The 16,394-nt window shown below is 41.7% G+C and overlaps 1 protein-coding gene across 1 annotated transcript in view; it reads left to right on the forward strand.

Annotated features, from left to right (window-relative positions):
- LRRTM4 (leucine rich repeat transmembrane neuronal 4) overlaps positions 1 to 8,447 on the forward strand; it is a 223,442-nt gene extending 214,995 nt beyond the window's left edge. Inside the window, exon 4 of the mRNA XM_075724201.1 lies at positions 8,226 to 8,447. Within this exon, the coding sequence (XP_075580316.1) occupies positions 8,226 to 8,447 (222 nt within the window). The remainder of the gene's footprint in view (positions 1 to 8,225) is intronic.
- The last annotated feature ends 7,947 nt before the right edge of the window (positions 8,448 to 16,394 follow it).

The raw sequence follows: 16,394 nt of genomic DNA on the forward strand, positions 1-16,394 counted from the left end.
TTTTTAAAAGTTGGCAAATATTTTAATGCCCCATAAGAAATTAATAGACATATTTTAATGAACTCTGTTTTATACGAAATCAATTTTGTAGATAATTATATAGTCCCATATATCCATAAGTTGCTTATTAGCATGACATATAATTTATTAGGTTAATATGCTTATAATCATATTTAATACAATGATGTTTGTTTAATTCCTGTAGTTATTTATTATGTCTATTAATCATCCCTTAACTTTTTATGAACTATAAATAGACCTTGAATAAGACATGCAAAAGTAACTGATGGCTGCATTATCCTCTGCCCCGCGTCTCCTGTCTGTTGTTTCTCTACATTTTTCATACTAAGACCTCTCTTCTGACAGTACAGTCTATACCAATTTGGGGATTCCATTTTCTCGGCCAGAAATACAAGAATTGAGTAGATTAATGACCCACCTGTCAGTCATTTGTAGTATTTAGGTTCCAAATTTCCACTGATACCAATTTTTTTTACTAGGAAATGGTCTGAGACCTGCCAACCAAAACCTTTTATCTCCAGGTTAATTTCTGGTAGAGGCTTCCCTTCCATATGTTGAAGAAGCCGTCCAGTGCCTTCCTCCAACCGCTACATCCTTCAAGAGATTTCAGGCTTGGTTCTAAAGACCTTGATTTAATCCTCAGGTCTAGTCGGGAGAGCAGTCCTTGTCCTGGCTGCTCACTGCCTGTTTTGACTGGGAAACTGCAGCCTGCTAAACGCACTGCCGGGTTTGGTCCAAAGCATATTCAGCAGCTGTAGTTCAGTGACTAGCAGGACTCCGCATTAGCCGCAATTCCCGCTGGACCGATAGGATCCGAGTGGACTGATGAGATCACTAATCTTCTTCCCATGATGTGCTTGCTTCCTGACGGATGTGTGACTTACTGGTATTGAGTTGCATCATGCAGAGGTCTGAACGGACGTAGGATGCTCGTAAGATGAGTTTGTAGGACTACTACAGTGGACATAAGCGTAAGGCAAGGGAAAAAAAGCCGCTGCAGAGAAGTACATCAAAAGAGGTACTGTGCTTTATGTAGAAGACAAGCTCGCTTTGTACGGCGCTTTGACTTAAGAACATATAAGCAAGGTGGCGTGTGTGTGCACAAGTGTGCAAGAGATGAGGAACTAGTAATATTACCCACCCCGGTGGAACACCAGCCCTCTGGTGATGATGAGCAGCATGTCCTTGATTTCTTGGGGAAAACTGGTAGATACAGAGCTGGCAGGTCTTGCCATGGTGCCGATGATTTCGGGGCGGTGGGCTCAGGACCACGTAGCGTGGGACCCTTAGCTACAGGCTGAGTCTTCCTTCTTGTCCGTCTCGTCTCCCGGAGGGAGCTGCAGAGACCATTAGTCTGATTTGGTGGGAGGTAGATAGGAGGCAAAGGAGTGGTTTCTGGCTGGAGCGGGAAGGAAAGTGAACATGAAATTGCAGGGAATTGATTGTGGGAATTGCACCTACGATTCAAGCTAACCGAAAGATTCTTGCTCAGTGCTTCATGTCTAATGTAGGCATACCAACCTCAGGCAGAGTTCCCAGTGGGATCTGTAACTCTTAGAAAACCCGGGCTAATTAAAGATTTTGAAGACCTTCACATAAAAATCAAGTTGACAGTTTTTCTGAAATGCTCAGATGTCACGCAGACAACCTCAGTAAAAACAGTGTTCATAAAAACCTCATAGCACCACACAACAGAGCACTCAGAAGTCTGAGATCTGAATTTTTTTAACAAATGAGATTTGATTTTTTTGTCAATATGAGAATTACCTTAGGAAACATGAATTTCAGAACAAAAGGCCTATTTTAAAAAACAGCCAGGCACTTTTGTGTTTGTTCCAGCTGGAAACAGAAGAAAACACGTACCCATTCATATTTCAGAACTAACTTCAGTGTCTGCGTTCGTCCCTTTTAATGGGTTTAATAGGAAGTGTATGATTGTGCATTTTCCTGAATAGGAGTGGTTTTCCGAGCTGACTCCAAAGGGATGTTCCAGGGTTGTTAACTGTGATTTTTCAGCAGCGTGAAATCCACTGAAATTGTTTATACCAGCTATATCTGCCTAAGGTGCCTAATCAATCTGTCTCTGAGGTGAAGCTGTGTGCTTCACTAATCGTAAAGCTACGATAGTATATCTTGCTTATTTTTACTCTAAATTATGATAGGGTTTAAAATGAACTCTGAATTTGATTTATCAACAGCTGTGATGCTAATTCAGCAATGAAGTCATGGTGTTCTGAGACTTAAGTATTAGCACTAATGAGAAAACATAGCTTCCATGTTTCGTAACTCTGAGTTTCCACTAGATATGGACAACTTCTAAAGTTGCATGTAATTTAATCATGTAATCATGAACTAGGCAAGTATTTACACATAAATCAGTTTACCTGGGTTAAGGAGTATCAGCAAATGTGAAACCAGATAGTGTTCAACTGCTTGAGAATGTTCATGCTTCATTTTTGGTTTTTAGAAGGAGAATGTGTCTACTGCAAGACAGTGGTGGTTGTTCTATCGCATTTTCCATCAGGATGAATGGAGCATGTCTTTAGTTTTAAAAACAGATTGTTCTTTCTCTTTGAAAACAGAAGGAACAGAATTGAAGACATATAAACTGCAGTGTCTAAACAGTGAACGTGTAAGGCGAAGGTATCTGGACTGAGACAGCTGAAACAGTCTGGTTCTCCAAAGTACATCGCTTCTATTGCCACGCTCCAGGTTTTAGGTTCTTGCCAAAGCAGTTACTCATCTGAGAATCCTATGACAGTTCGTGCCCTCGCACCATTCTGCTTTCAGGGAAAAAATAAAATCAACTCCCTCCCACCACGGACTTCCCCCCAGAAACTGTGCTGGGATTGTCATTCCTTCCTTACATGACATTTCTGTCCTCTTGTTGATAGCTGGTACTGTGAGTCACTGAGACATCCACGGCCGTTCACGTTTCTCAAGAAAGAATTTCCTTCTCTGCAGGGTAATGAATGGTGGGAGATCTTTCTTCAAAACTGAGCACAAAGAAAAAAGCCTCATAATATTTCTGACATGAAATAGGTCTGTTCTGAAAACCTGTGTTTCCAAAACTTGATTTAACAGTTTACCAGGAAATTATTTTATCCTGGGACTGCTTGTGATTAGATCTTGCTGAACTGCGAGTGATCCTGAGTGAGAGTGAGTTATTCTCTGCCTGATCCTCTACTAGTCTTCACTGCGGTAAGTCTGTTGCTGTGAGCACAGAAGAAAATACTTAAGCAGGAGTCGCAGTCAGTATGAAGAACTTGATATTCTGTTAAACCCCTTTGGCGTTGCTTGATAAGAGGTGTCATACCTTAGGGTTCCTATCAGGGCTGAATTTCAGGTTGTCTGCAGCGGCCTGTTAGGAGGCCGTGCAAGCAGTTAAGGCCGTATGAGAGTGTTTAACATACTGAGAGGCAGGAGAGAGAAAAGTATTTTAGAAATAAGGTCATTTGATATTCACTTAGGCCCCAATCCAATATTCTTTAAAGCTCATTGGGTTCAGTGGCTATATGGTAAGGTTACATCTCTACTGATGTACTTTCCAAGTTCCAGAATAAGGCTTTTTATTGATGTTTTGGTCAAAATCTAGGTTTTAATGGCTGCACCTATGAGAAGCAGAAGTCCAAGCTGAATTCTTACCACTGAAATTTTAAAATAGAACTTTCTTGTGTAATAATCATCAGAAATTTATAGAATAAGTTAGCTAATTTACCTCCCAATATTTCTGACATAAGTAAGTAAAGCTGCTGATAAAATTCAGTGCAGTGTAAGAAAATTAAACAGACAGAACACCTGAACTGGAATATGGATACATGTGTTTGCATGTTTGGAATGACTAAGGATTTAAGGGAATGTCATTGCTGAATGTCAAAGGAAAAGTGGACAGGGGGTGTTGAGAAATATATTTTTAATGCAGGCCAGAATTTCACTGAACTTCAGGTAAACTCACGTTAGTCCAGCTTGTTTTGAAGGGAGTTGTTATTCAGCAGCAAGGCTGTCGAGCTGTTAACCTCTCCAATGTCATTTCGACTGCGAAAGGGAAGATTTGCATTCTTAACTTTCCACCAGTAAATCTTTTATCTTTCTCCTGTAGCTGGGGATTTATGTAAATTTTTCTTGTAATAGAACCTTTGTTTGAAGTGTGTGGCTGCTAAGATGCAATGTTTATTACATTTAGAGCGAAGATCTACAGAGGTGTGGACTTCAGAAGTCACTACGAGCTGACTAATCCAGCCCATTAGCCCAAAACCCGCCCTGAACGCTTACAGTGCTTACAAGGCAGTAAGCTCGTGGTGTAATGGAGTCGATGCATTCTTCAGAGTGCAGAGTCATTCACTGGCTTAATCAACTGTCTGCAACGCTGGGTAGGCGGTATGCCCCCTTATAACAAGGCATGAGAGCAGAAGACGGTCCTACTTGGTATCATACATGGGCCAAAACCAGAATGTCCATCACATGTACATCAGTGACTTTGGAGTGCCTTCTCCTGTTGATTTATGTTTTTCCTACTGCAAAAAGTTTTAATCCTTTAAGTAAGTATTAGGCAGTGTCATTTTTAGAAATTAAAATAGAAATGATTCAGAAAATGCTGTGAAGAGACACATGCATCATCTCCTGTTAAACATCTTGGTGTTCTGTGTCATAGAATCATCGAATCGTTTAGGTTGGAAAAGACCTTTAAGATCATCCAGTCCAACCATTAACCTACACTACCAAGTCCACTGTAAGCCAATCAAGGGTAGACTGGACTAAATCATGTCCCCAAGTGCCACCTCTGCCCGTTTTTTGAGCACCTCCAGGGATGGTGACTCCACCACCTCTCTGGGCAGCCTGTTCCAATTCTTGACCACCCTTTCCGTAAAGAAAATTTTCCTAGTTTCCAACCTAAACCTCCCCCTGAGCTCCGCTAGCTGCACTGGACTGCGCTGTCATGGAGCATAACCATGAGCGAGCACGTGAAGCCAAGAACTGAATCCGATGTTATGACAGATTATATGAAAGAAAGAGTTTTGGTTTGTATCTGTTGTGTTTCCATGTGAGCAGCTCTTGATCTTCATTTACAATTTAACTGCTTCCAAAACTAAACATAAAGAATTTTGTAGCACAAATGGCTGTGGTTAGTGGCAGTGGAGTGGCGTGGAGGAGACAGCGAAGGGCACCATGCTGGAGGATCCCAGTTCTTTTCTTGGCTCTGCCTTTGATTTGCTGGCAGGCAAATTCTCAGCCTTACTCCCACTTTCTAGCCCGTGAAAAATGTGTCTTCTGTGGAAAAGGCCTTGAGACAGAGATGACAGAATCCCAGAGTCTGTATTTAATGCTGAGGTATTTAGTGACCTGTTTGGATTTTCTTCCCTCTAGTCATCTGCTTTCTTGTCTCTAGGAGACTATAGCAGCGGAAAGGCCCCAGCTTAGGTTACAGTTGTGTTGTTTTGGTCCCTGCACAAACAGCCCTTGCTTCAAAGAGCTCTAGCCTTCAAGGGCAGCCAGGGGCAGGACTTAATCTTCTCATTTTCCAGCTCATAAAATGACTTGTCCAAGGTCACATCTCTCAGTATCTCAGGCATTAGTTCCATAGCAATAATGAAACAAAAAAGAAGTTACTTCAGAACCTGGAGCAAAAATACTTCTAAAATTAATTTTTAACAACTTAGATGTTCTTAAATATGCTTTGTTGATCTCTGAATCGGAAAAAATACAATAGTATCAGCTTTGTTTAGAGAGAACAATGTCATCAGTATTTTCCATCTTTTTTACTTGCATCAATTGCCCACATTTGCAGTAGTTTCTGCAGTCAGGGCTGTGTCCTGAAAAAGCATTTGTGGGCTTGGGTTTTGTGTACGGTCATTTCAATGTGAATGAAAACTGATCCCGCATGCCCTTCTGAAAATGCAGCGTTATGTTTCAGAGAAGTAGTTTCAGGGGAGGAAAGGAGACCCCATTTTGTGGGGACAGTCCTCTGGAGGCTTTCACTTTGATTGGGAAGGTTCTTTTCTGAATTGTTCGTATGGTTGTTACCTTGGTTCTAGAGGCATGACAAGAACTAACTTGGGAGGGGAAAGGCTGTTGATATTTCTTCATTCAGTCTTTACTGAACCTTGCAGTCATTTGGCATGATTTCTTTTTTTTTCTTTCAAAATTCCCTGAATGGGATCCAAAAGAGGGAGAGGAAGAGTAGTACAAGGGCCGGGCCTGAGAACAGGGACGTGCAAATCCATTGCTGGGCTTCATTATCCTAGAAATGCTTTCCACAAATTAACCTGCAACTCCTTAATCTCTTGGGTTGCCTGATGCACCTGTTTTGTTTTATTTTTTCCACTGACAAAGAATATCCACCTTCCCTCCACACACATGGCACGGTGGCCCTTCTTAATATGATTTCAGACACATGCAAACCTGACTTTTAAGTGAAAGCAAGCGAGAGATTCTATAAAACTACTGAGAAACAGTTGAAAAGGAAGCATGTTTATCCACCATTTAGGGATGTTGAGATCCTTTTGACTCCTGCTTGGAGAAGGGGAGAAAACAAGCAAACAGTGCTGCACGCAGGACTCAGGTGGTTAATGTACTGTGTATTATTGCTGTAAAGCCAGGACCTCAATCTCTCAACTCTCCAGAACACAAACAGTCCTTGGCTTTTATAGAATCATAAAGAGCTGCCTTAAAGGCTGAGGACAAATTCAAGCCCTGATGGGAATTGGCATAGATACTACTGTATCCAAAGGGAGTTCTGGTTTCTTGCACTGTGGCTGAATGTGATCCACAAGTGAACACAGTTGTCCCATCAAATTCTACCGAGCAGCTTGTCTTCTGCATTCTTGCCATTCAGCTGTCACGTAAAATGACGTTTTCAGCTGAATTCCAGCTAGTGGAAGAGTTCTGGAATCTCTCCAGCATTCTGCAGAGAAGCAGGGGGAGGAATCTGACTGCTGAGGAGATCCAAATGCAAGAGGAACTCTAACCCTGCAAAATTTACAATTAGTCTTAATGCCTTTGCTTTTTTCATACCTTTTTGAATGAAGTGCGCCATGCAATGGAAATTTGTGATAAATTAGCTCTGTAGTCTTCACTTAAAGTTCGGCATGGAAAATAAGAAGGCATTTGTTATGAGATTGAACTATGCGTAGGACATCTGCAGCTCTAATGAGCTCCGGTTTTCTAGCAGCGTTAGAATAAACTCTTGCCTGTATCTCCTGCAGGGTGTGTTTTTCTTCCCTGAGAGCATATTTCTTTCTTCTTGATCAGCTCATCTCTTGCAGATGATAAAATTATCTGCAAAGATTTGTATCTGATGTTGTGCCGTAAATCACATTTAGTTGTAGGATTAACATTTGCAAGCATCGAACATTTATGGAAAAAAAAGAAGGTGGGGGGCCGGCAGTTTCTGAGTATTTACGTGAAGAAGAGAGGTGGGATTCAGCATAGACCTTGCAGACTTCTCAGATACATGACCATTCTTACAAGGCGTGGATCTGCTCAGCTCCAGCAAGCGTCAGTTGAGGCTCTTTGACAGTGCTTCTCTCAGTGAGGTTGTAAGTAAAGAACCCAGGAAATGGTGACCTTGGGCAAGCAGCTTTGTCGTCGAAGAAAAAAACACGTGTTCCTGCTGTGCTGAAAGCTGCACATGCTGGCAGGCAGGTTTTCCAGCCCTTTGACGTGCTCAGGCTGGTCTGAGTTTTGTAGAAACGCTCAGCCCCTTTCGAGGCACTGGAAGAAGGGCCAGTTTTTAAAAGGTTTCTATTACCAGCAGCTTCCAGTTTACCCTTCACGGCCAGATTGTCCAAAAGAGGTCAGAATTGAGCACGCAAGACCACTTGGAAAATCTGCCCGCAGGCGCAGTCGCCGAAATGGAGAGTACCGCCTTTAGTCCGGCTTCAGCACATGGCAGAGGGCCAGAATGGGTGCGTGATTCTGCAGGCGTTCAGCGGCTGTAACATCCATCCGCAGGCGGGGACCCGCTGCCTAACAGGAATGTCCGCACTCCTGTTCGAGAGGGGTCTGCACGTGCTGCCAGCAGCCTGGGAGCCTCAGCGGTTTATCTTGCCGCAAGAACCGGGGGATGAACGCGAGTGTGCTGAGCGCCCAGTGGGTTTGAGGCTGCGTTGCGATAGATGCTGTATGAAATATGAAATGCATGACTAAGCACATTATTTACATGTTTGTTTGTTTCTTTTTTTTTTTGATCTCTTTCTCTGGTGCAGGTTCCTCACCACATGAAGACTTTGCCCTATTACAGTTATGACCAACCAGTGATCGGATACTGCCAAGCTCATAAGCCTCTCCATGTAAATAAGGGGTACGATGCCATGTCCCGGGAGCAGGCTGAGACAACCAACCTGGAACTCAGTCGAGACCACAGCTTCATAGCTACAATCGCACGTTCGGCTGCTCCAGCCATTTACATTGAGAGAATACCAAACTAACGGTGGAGACAACTTCTGCAGGGGGCGGAGCGGGGAGCTCTTTTGAGGGACCTTTCATCTCAGAAGAGGCCAGGGCAAGAAACTAAAATCTACCATTCCAGTTACAAATGATCCAACACAGACACAGGGAAGGGGATAAAGCAAACTCCGCAGACTGGAAAATGCTATCTTGCAGTACACACTGAGAACTTCAGGATTTTCTTTGCTTTAAACTTTCAAACAAATTCCTCAATGTAAATATTAAAGAGAGATTGTCAAGTTCTTATTAAAAAAAAAAAAAATAGATTTCACTCTAGCTACATAAAGGGATGGATTAAGAGTTTTGTTTGTATATTTGATTTTTCTACATTGCACGGTTCCAGGGAAGGAGAACCACAGGTAAAAATTAAAGGGGGTGGGGAGGGCAAGGGTTTGGGTGGGGTGGGTCAGCCATGTTTCCTTATTAAGTGTTTATTACTATTCAAAGATTTCTTTAATATTTTTGTTCTTTTTAAACAAACAAAAGATAGATATATATTTTCTTTTTTCTTTTGGGGGTTTGTTTTTTTGTTGGGGTTTTTTGTTTGTTTGTTTTTTTAAAAAAGTGGTCAAGCGCTAATATTTCAAACTTTAGACATGGGCATTAAAGCTTATGCTCAACCAAAAGGACATTGGCAATTAATTGATGCAGCAGAAATAAAGAAACTTGGGTGCATGTACATTTAAGACACAGGCTGTACACTATGGAGGGTGCTTTTGATTTTTACTATCTTCATTGTGCTTCATTGTTGACACTATAATTACTTTTCGGGCTCTAAAAAAGGGGAAAACATGCAACGGAGTAACGACTCTCATATTTACAGTCCAGCAGTGCTTCTTAAGCAAAATTAACGGACGTTTGGGAACCAAAATGGAAGTGATGTGCTTGAAATGGATCAGAAGGAAAATCTTTTAAAGCAAGAGTATTTGGTGAAACTCACTGGCTGACACAATTTCTAAAACACAGGAGAATGTGTAACATTGTTTTTTGGTTTTTTAATTAATTATTATGATCAGTTAGTTTTTGTGTAGTTTTTATCAATAAAATGACAACAAAAAAAGTGGTGGAAAAAATAAACATATTATTTTGTGGTTGGGACACCACAGCCAAGCTACTGTTTGAATGATTTCTCTGGATGTGTGACACGGTGACTCAGTGGACTAAGGGAACAGTGCTTTGTCCTCTTTCACCTCTATCTCGCCTCTGAGAAGGAGCTCAAGGAATTGTTTTGAGGTTTAAAAAAACCTGAGTCTGAAGAAGCTCAGTTTATTTGGCTTGTCTAAGAAAAGGTTAAGAGGTGATTTTATCAGAACACCACTGATATGGGCCTGGGGGAGGGAAGAGGGAGAAGAAGGCGTCTTTTTTTTTTTTTTTTTACTAAAGGGGTTTTTTTTTTTGTTTCCTCTATCAGAATGCAGGCTTTTCAGATGCAAACCCTGAGCTGAAGCTAAACCGATTGAGATTAGAACCTAAGGTACAAGTTTTTAACTGGAGGGTGAATAATACAACAGTGGGGTTTAGGACATAATGAATTTCGTGATTGTTTCAAGTATTTATATTGGGTGTTTTTATGAGAAATACACTTGGCCACAAGGTGCGGGCTTAATGAATTTCTGGAAGTGCTGAGTTTTGTGTCACATATGCGGTATTATGTTGTCTTCTCTGTTTCTCACCGGAAAAACTTACATATTTTTCTCTGAGAGGAAAGGAGGAATATGTATGGATGTACGCATCCTGTGTGCTAGGCAGCTTGCAGGGAAACACGGACCTACAAAGTCAACTCGATGCATCAAAGGTAACGTATTTAGAATTAAGTGTTAGACAGGAAATGAAAAGAAAATGGAGTGAAAGGCTAGGTGATGAGTTTACAGCCAGCTCTATTAGACATCTTGATATCTGTCAGCTTTAGCAGGGCTATGGACGGAGGGAGAAAGCTGCTTGAAACACGCGTTTCCTTCAAATTGAGTTTAAAACATTGACCCACAGCCTATTGAGCTGAAAATGGAAGAACTCCCATCGATTCCTGTGGGCTCCACATCAGCAGCAGAATACATTTCAGTAAGCATCAAAAGTGTAATGGCATTCCCATGCTCCTAAAAGATGAGGATGGTAATGTTTTTATTATAAGGTTCATTAAAGACAGTTGTATAATTCTGGTTGAGTTTTTAAGAGGGTAGTTATATATCTGCCAACCTGATACTAGCAAAACCAGAGAAGGAAATGTCAAGCAGGAATACTTACTGTGTTTTTATATGTCTTTTCCTTGAACCCCCAGCTGCTAGGGTCATGTGAATATTGGAGAATAGCTGTTTATTTTTTAATCCCATTTATAATCTTCATCAATGCAGCTTCCCCCCATGCTCTGGGAAAAGCAACTTTGTAACTACTGAAAGGGAAGGTAAAATTAAACAAACTCCCTTTTTTCATTTCCTGATTTCAAAATAACTTCATTTTAGCATTGGTTTGGGGGATGTTTAGAACTGGCATTAGACTCAGATTACTGGTTTTCTTTGCAATTATTGGGAATTGTGCTGCCCAAGGAGAACAAAACAGACCACTGTGTGCACAGTCTCCTGGATGAATTCAGGCTTTTCTGCCTGAAATGTTGCTGTGTTTCTGCTGTTTATACGCTTATGCCGGTTTTGGCAAGAACCCTGTAACTTTTCCTTATATTCTTGACAATTAAGGAGGTGATGTTCTACGAATGTTTTGAAGACATGAAGTTAGACCTTACTTAAGCGCTAAACATCATGAAGAGCTAAATATTTATGTCGTGGATTGCTTTAGATCAAAGCAGAAGTCATTGCAGCACGTACTGAGCTACCTGAACTAGTGTTGGTTGCGGTGATCAAACTAAAAGGGCTCTATACAGGCTTGTCTGGGACTCTGGATGTAACAGAAATTGAAACTTAAACTACCATGGCTGCAATTAAAGCCAAAGAAATTTGATAAAAAACTTGCTCTTCAACTGTAATGCAAAAAAACCCCAGAACCGTAGTTACTTCCATTTCCAGTCTTTTGTTATTTCGGGGGTTTGTTTGTTTGTTTTTTAAAGTGTCACTTCCTGGAATCATGTGATTATTTTACTACTTCAGCTTAAAAATATGCCCGAACTCTTCTGCGGGAAGGTCTTTCTACTCCTCTTCATGCAGTTCTTGTGCGGGAAGCGACTGCTCTGAAAGGGAGGATGGAGCAACTCGCCACATGTCCAGGTAAGACCCAGGAAATACAAACTTTCTGCAGTGTCCCTGATGATTCCTCTCCTAGCAAACAGCAAATGGGGCCTTACTGAAGAGAACTCATTACTGAATGTTTGCTTGTGATGGCATCTTTATGGTCATTGCACAGTGCTGAGCGCTGAGTGCCACAGAGCTCCCAAAGAAGGCTGCCGTCGTGCTGAGAGCTCACGCTTGTGCGGGAGCCAGACAAGCGAGAAAAAAAAAACTCAGGCTGACCTTCAGACCAAAGCTGTTGAACTTTGTGCTGTGCAAAAGACAACAACTGATGTGACCAAATAACAGGTTCTGGAAGACTTTGGGAAAAATTGACTGCTGCCTGTCTCTCTAGCTAATAATTGTCTTGCAAATGTCAGTAGGGCACTGTCCTGATAGCGCTGTGGGTAGGATCTGCAACCAAGGAAAAAGAGCCTGTAAAAGCAGTCTGCCGCTCGGAATTATTTCCAAGGCTGGCAATATTTTGCTCTGAGATTTAGAAATCTTTTGGAATAAGCTGCCCTTTTCCATAATGAATTGAAAGTGTTCTGAAGATAGATAAACACAATTTTATCTTGACGCCCCACTGGAAAAAGTCCCGGCAGGAATTTGGCACATTGTACATGGGAAATCTAGTGCTTTTATAGGTATTTTGAAGCTGCATGAAGATTTAAGGGTCTAATGTACTACGTATTGAAGGTTATTAATTTTTAGGTGGTTCTCACAATTGGGCTCCTTTAAATGTCACTAGTCACTTTTTTAAACCTACATAAAGGAAAGGGGGTTTAATAAGGCCGTAAATCCATCAGGCTGGAGCCTTGCCTTAAATTAAGAAAAAGAAATTACCCGTCTGATGTTATTGCCCATGCACAAGCATTGGAATGCCTTCCTCGTAACGTTAAGAGCAATAAAGAAGGCTCTGACAGACTTTGTTGAGTTTGGGCTTGTTAGAGGGCAAGAATTAAAATCTCTCCTTGCTCCCCAGACACGGGGGCAAAGACAGATTTCAGGGGGACACCACATGTGTTTCCCGGTGCCCTGCGAGAGCAGAAAATGTTCTTCCTGATCACCACAGAGTCCTGCTCATCCCTGGAAAGATGAGATTTGATTATCATTGTTTTAGCATTATTTTATTGCAAATGGCAAATAAGAATAAACCAGCCCTTTCCTTAAAAATACAGCCAGCCTAACGCCGTACTGGTAGAAGAGTCAAACAGAAAGACTTGAGTAGATAGGTCAAATGCAGAATAAGGAAAACCAAAAACACAGCAGCTTGGGGTCCTAAGTGGAGTAGCAGTACCAACTATTCCTTCATTTGTTTCTCGTGCAGTTATTTCACTAGCACTTAATGCCCATTATTTGCTTTGATGCCCTGGTGGCTGCCATTTTAATAATATGTAGGCAGGTTAAGGTAAATTAGCCTACAGAAGAGAGTTATGTCGGTCATTACGGGAGTCAAGGGATACATTACACCTTTGTCATTACTGTGCTAAGACATATTCTAGAATGGCAAAAATAAAACTACATTTGAGGCGGGCAGATCACAGGTTCTCTCCCACAGAGTCACTGCCAAGCAGCCCTCCAGTGCTAGCTCAGCACTTCTGAGGTCTTCAATGAACTGCAGAGATGGATGTGAACATTATCTGCTAGCTTCGAAGACATGATGAGCTTCAGTGGCTTTAAGATACATCACCCTAGGCGATGTTATTTAGGTGACTTTAAAAATCAAGCGAGCAATATGTATATATAATTTCTTGTTTATTTTTGTTGTATGATTGAGCTACAGGTAAGACAAGTTTTTTAAATAGCTACAAATAAGCTGCTAAATGCATTCATGCTTCTTTTAGTAATTTTTGGTTTTTTTTTTCTCTAGGAAGTATCCAAAATTGGGCAGAAAAGGAAGAGAGTCATTCCGAACTCAGTAGCAGCTGAAACGTTGCGCATCTGCAAGGCAGCCTTGAGTAACTCAGGAGTTACTGCCTCTCACAGAGGCAAGATGCAGATGATCAGCTGCCACCTGGCCAGGTAGTAGATCTTATTCCTGTTGCATTCCTGTGCACACTGTGGAGAAAGGCCTTGTCGTTGGTGAAGCAATGGCCTTTAAGACAGCTCACTGCATTAGCGACTGTGGGAGCTCCAGGGAGACCTGCTGCCTCACCTCTGTGGAGTCAGGTGTTTCTGCCCCTGCTGCTGCTTCACTATATGACCTTGGGAATATCACTTGCCTTTTTTTCTTCCCTCCTAGCTGTTAGTGTGTCTCGTTTAAATTGTGAACTTTCTGAGACAGAGCCTGCATCTTAACGCCCAGCCTTGGTCTCAGTGACAACTGTTGGTGCAAGTGAAATAGAAATAAATCATAAAGTCAGAAAAGCTCTCTGTGTCTTCCCCCTTCCCTGCCACCCCCCAGTGATATTTTCCGTATTAAAAAGGCAAGCAAAATCAATTTGATAATGCGAAAACTATGGTAGCTCGTGACTTTCAATCAGTGCTTTGGACTCCCCAGTGATCTGAAGCACTCTCATTTGCTAAAAGTGTGTTCTCAGAACAGCAGGAATGAGGGGATCTTGATAGGCTGATGAAGAAGGAAAAAGAAAGCATTTTCCTCCAAAGTCCTCCTGGGATTAAGAGCTGAAAAAGAGAGCAGGGTAGCGTATACAGTGACGTTAGTGTTCCACTGGAGAAAAAAAAGCATGTCCCAAGAATTTAGAGCAAAATACATCTTAAGTCACCATCTTATGACTTGCTTGTTTATTCAGGCTCAATTTTCAGGGAAGGATTGAACTTAACTGCATTTGGACATGTCATTCATTAAAAAGCAAGAGGGCTGGCCAAATTAAATCATAGAACAGTAGGAAAACGGGTTGGAAAGGTCCTCTGGAGGTCACCTAGATGAGCTTCCTGCCAAACACAGAGTTAAGTTCACAGTTAAATCAGGGTGCTGACAGCCTGCCTTTTCTGGGTGCCCAGCACCTTACGTGAGAAATTCCTGTGGGTTTGGTGACCGCAGGATCACAGGTTGGGTGAACTTCGCCGGCCTGCCTTGTGCAGGAGGTTAGACAAGCTGAGCACAGGAGCACTTCCTGCTCTTAAAACCTTGGGATCTGTGATTTCCTCTAGACGTGTTTGAGGTTATGGCAGGCATGGAGAAAGTCTGGCTGATTTAGGTATGTTTCTCACGTATTCTCTGAAGCTAGACAAGCTGGAATACTGGCCATTTAAGAGATTTAATAAGAAAATGAATCAGACCTTGTTTGAGTTAATCTTTGTGTTTACCCTGTACGTGACCCCCGTCCTGGATCCCGGATCCATAGTCCTAGCTGCTGTAAAGAATGTAAGAAAAAGGTAATCTTTGCCTGAAGAACTTTATCTGCGGATCATTCAAGGGAAAGCAGATGGATGCAGACATACAAAAGAGCATGCGAACAGAATGTTGGCTGTAAGAAGTGTTGGAAATAGGAATGTTTGGTAGTTAGTGGTTAGTTAAAAAGAAAACAGTGCCAACCCCAAAGCACTCTAAGCGATGTCAAGGAGCTTCTTTTCTCTTAAATTCAGGTGGCGGAGCCTGTAGACTGTGCATGTTTATGGGGAGCTCCTCCAAAGCTTCAGGAAAGGCATGGGCAGGAGGAACAAACACACTTGGCTGATAATAATGAGAGAGGTGCAGCAGAGACTGGCATTAGTGAATAATCAAGAGACAAGGCTTGTATTTCATACTGCTACACCCCAAGTGTGGGGCCAGATTCCTTTTTTAATTCCTTGTATTGGGCAAAGGAACAAACATTTCTATAAACTGTAGTTCATGGTACACAGGTTGTGATTTATAAACAGTGTACTCAAACACCGCAGTATTTGCAATGTATTTATATCATATTATGTAAGATAAATTGTTGGCAAACATTCATAAAGTATTTATTGGACATGCCACTGTTTGTTCAATGATTTATAAATCAATTCTGTAAAGTTTAAAGTGGTGACAGAGTTTCAGACAAATTCTTTGCAAAATATTTGCTGTGCATCAATAATTCTGATATTAATTAGTTTAGAGTTTATCTGCGAGTGCTTTGGGAATGATTTACAGGTCACTGTCTCACTAGCCGGTAGCAAAGGGCTTGCAGGCTGGCTCAGGTTATGTGCTAGACCTGCTGGTTGTTCACAGCCGAGTTCAGTCTGGAACTGAATCTGCCCCTGTTTTGTGCATCTTCATTGAAAACCCATTGTAGCAGGGTTTGGGAACCAACAGCAAATGGAAGTATCTAGAAGTGCTGGGGAAGACAGGATAACTCTGAGTGCCTTCATCAACAGTGAACTTAAGTTTAGCAGCCAGCTTACAGCAGAGACCAATCCGGTCTCTGCCATAAACTTTTTCTCTGTTTCCAGTTGAACCTGCCACATTTTCCACCTTCAAATTTGAGACAATGTCTTCCCTTTTTTATCATCCCTTTGCTGTCAGTGTGTTCTGTTTCCATACAGACTGACTTCTTAGAAACTTCGTTGAAGTGATGCCTTTCTCATTGTTTGGCTACTGTTTGAGACCTTAAAGATTTAAAAGTTTTCTGGTGCTTTTCACTCAGGAAAAAAAAAACCCAAAAATTGTAACAGGAACTGCGATTCTCACTTTACTACATGATCCTAATAGCCAAGATGACTTCTCCATCCCCTCTGCTCTCCCTGCAAAGCATTAAATGACTCAGAAGAGTTGGAAACACTTAGGATGAA

This window comes from Pelecanus crispus, chromosome 21 (genome assembly GCF_030463565.1).
Source record: "Pelecanus crispus isolate bPelCri1 chromosome 21, bPelCri1.pri, whole genome shotgun sequence".
Lineage (NCBI taxonomy): Eukaryota > Metazoa > Chordata > Aves > Pelecaniformes > Pelecanidae > Pelecanus > Pelecanus crispus.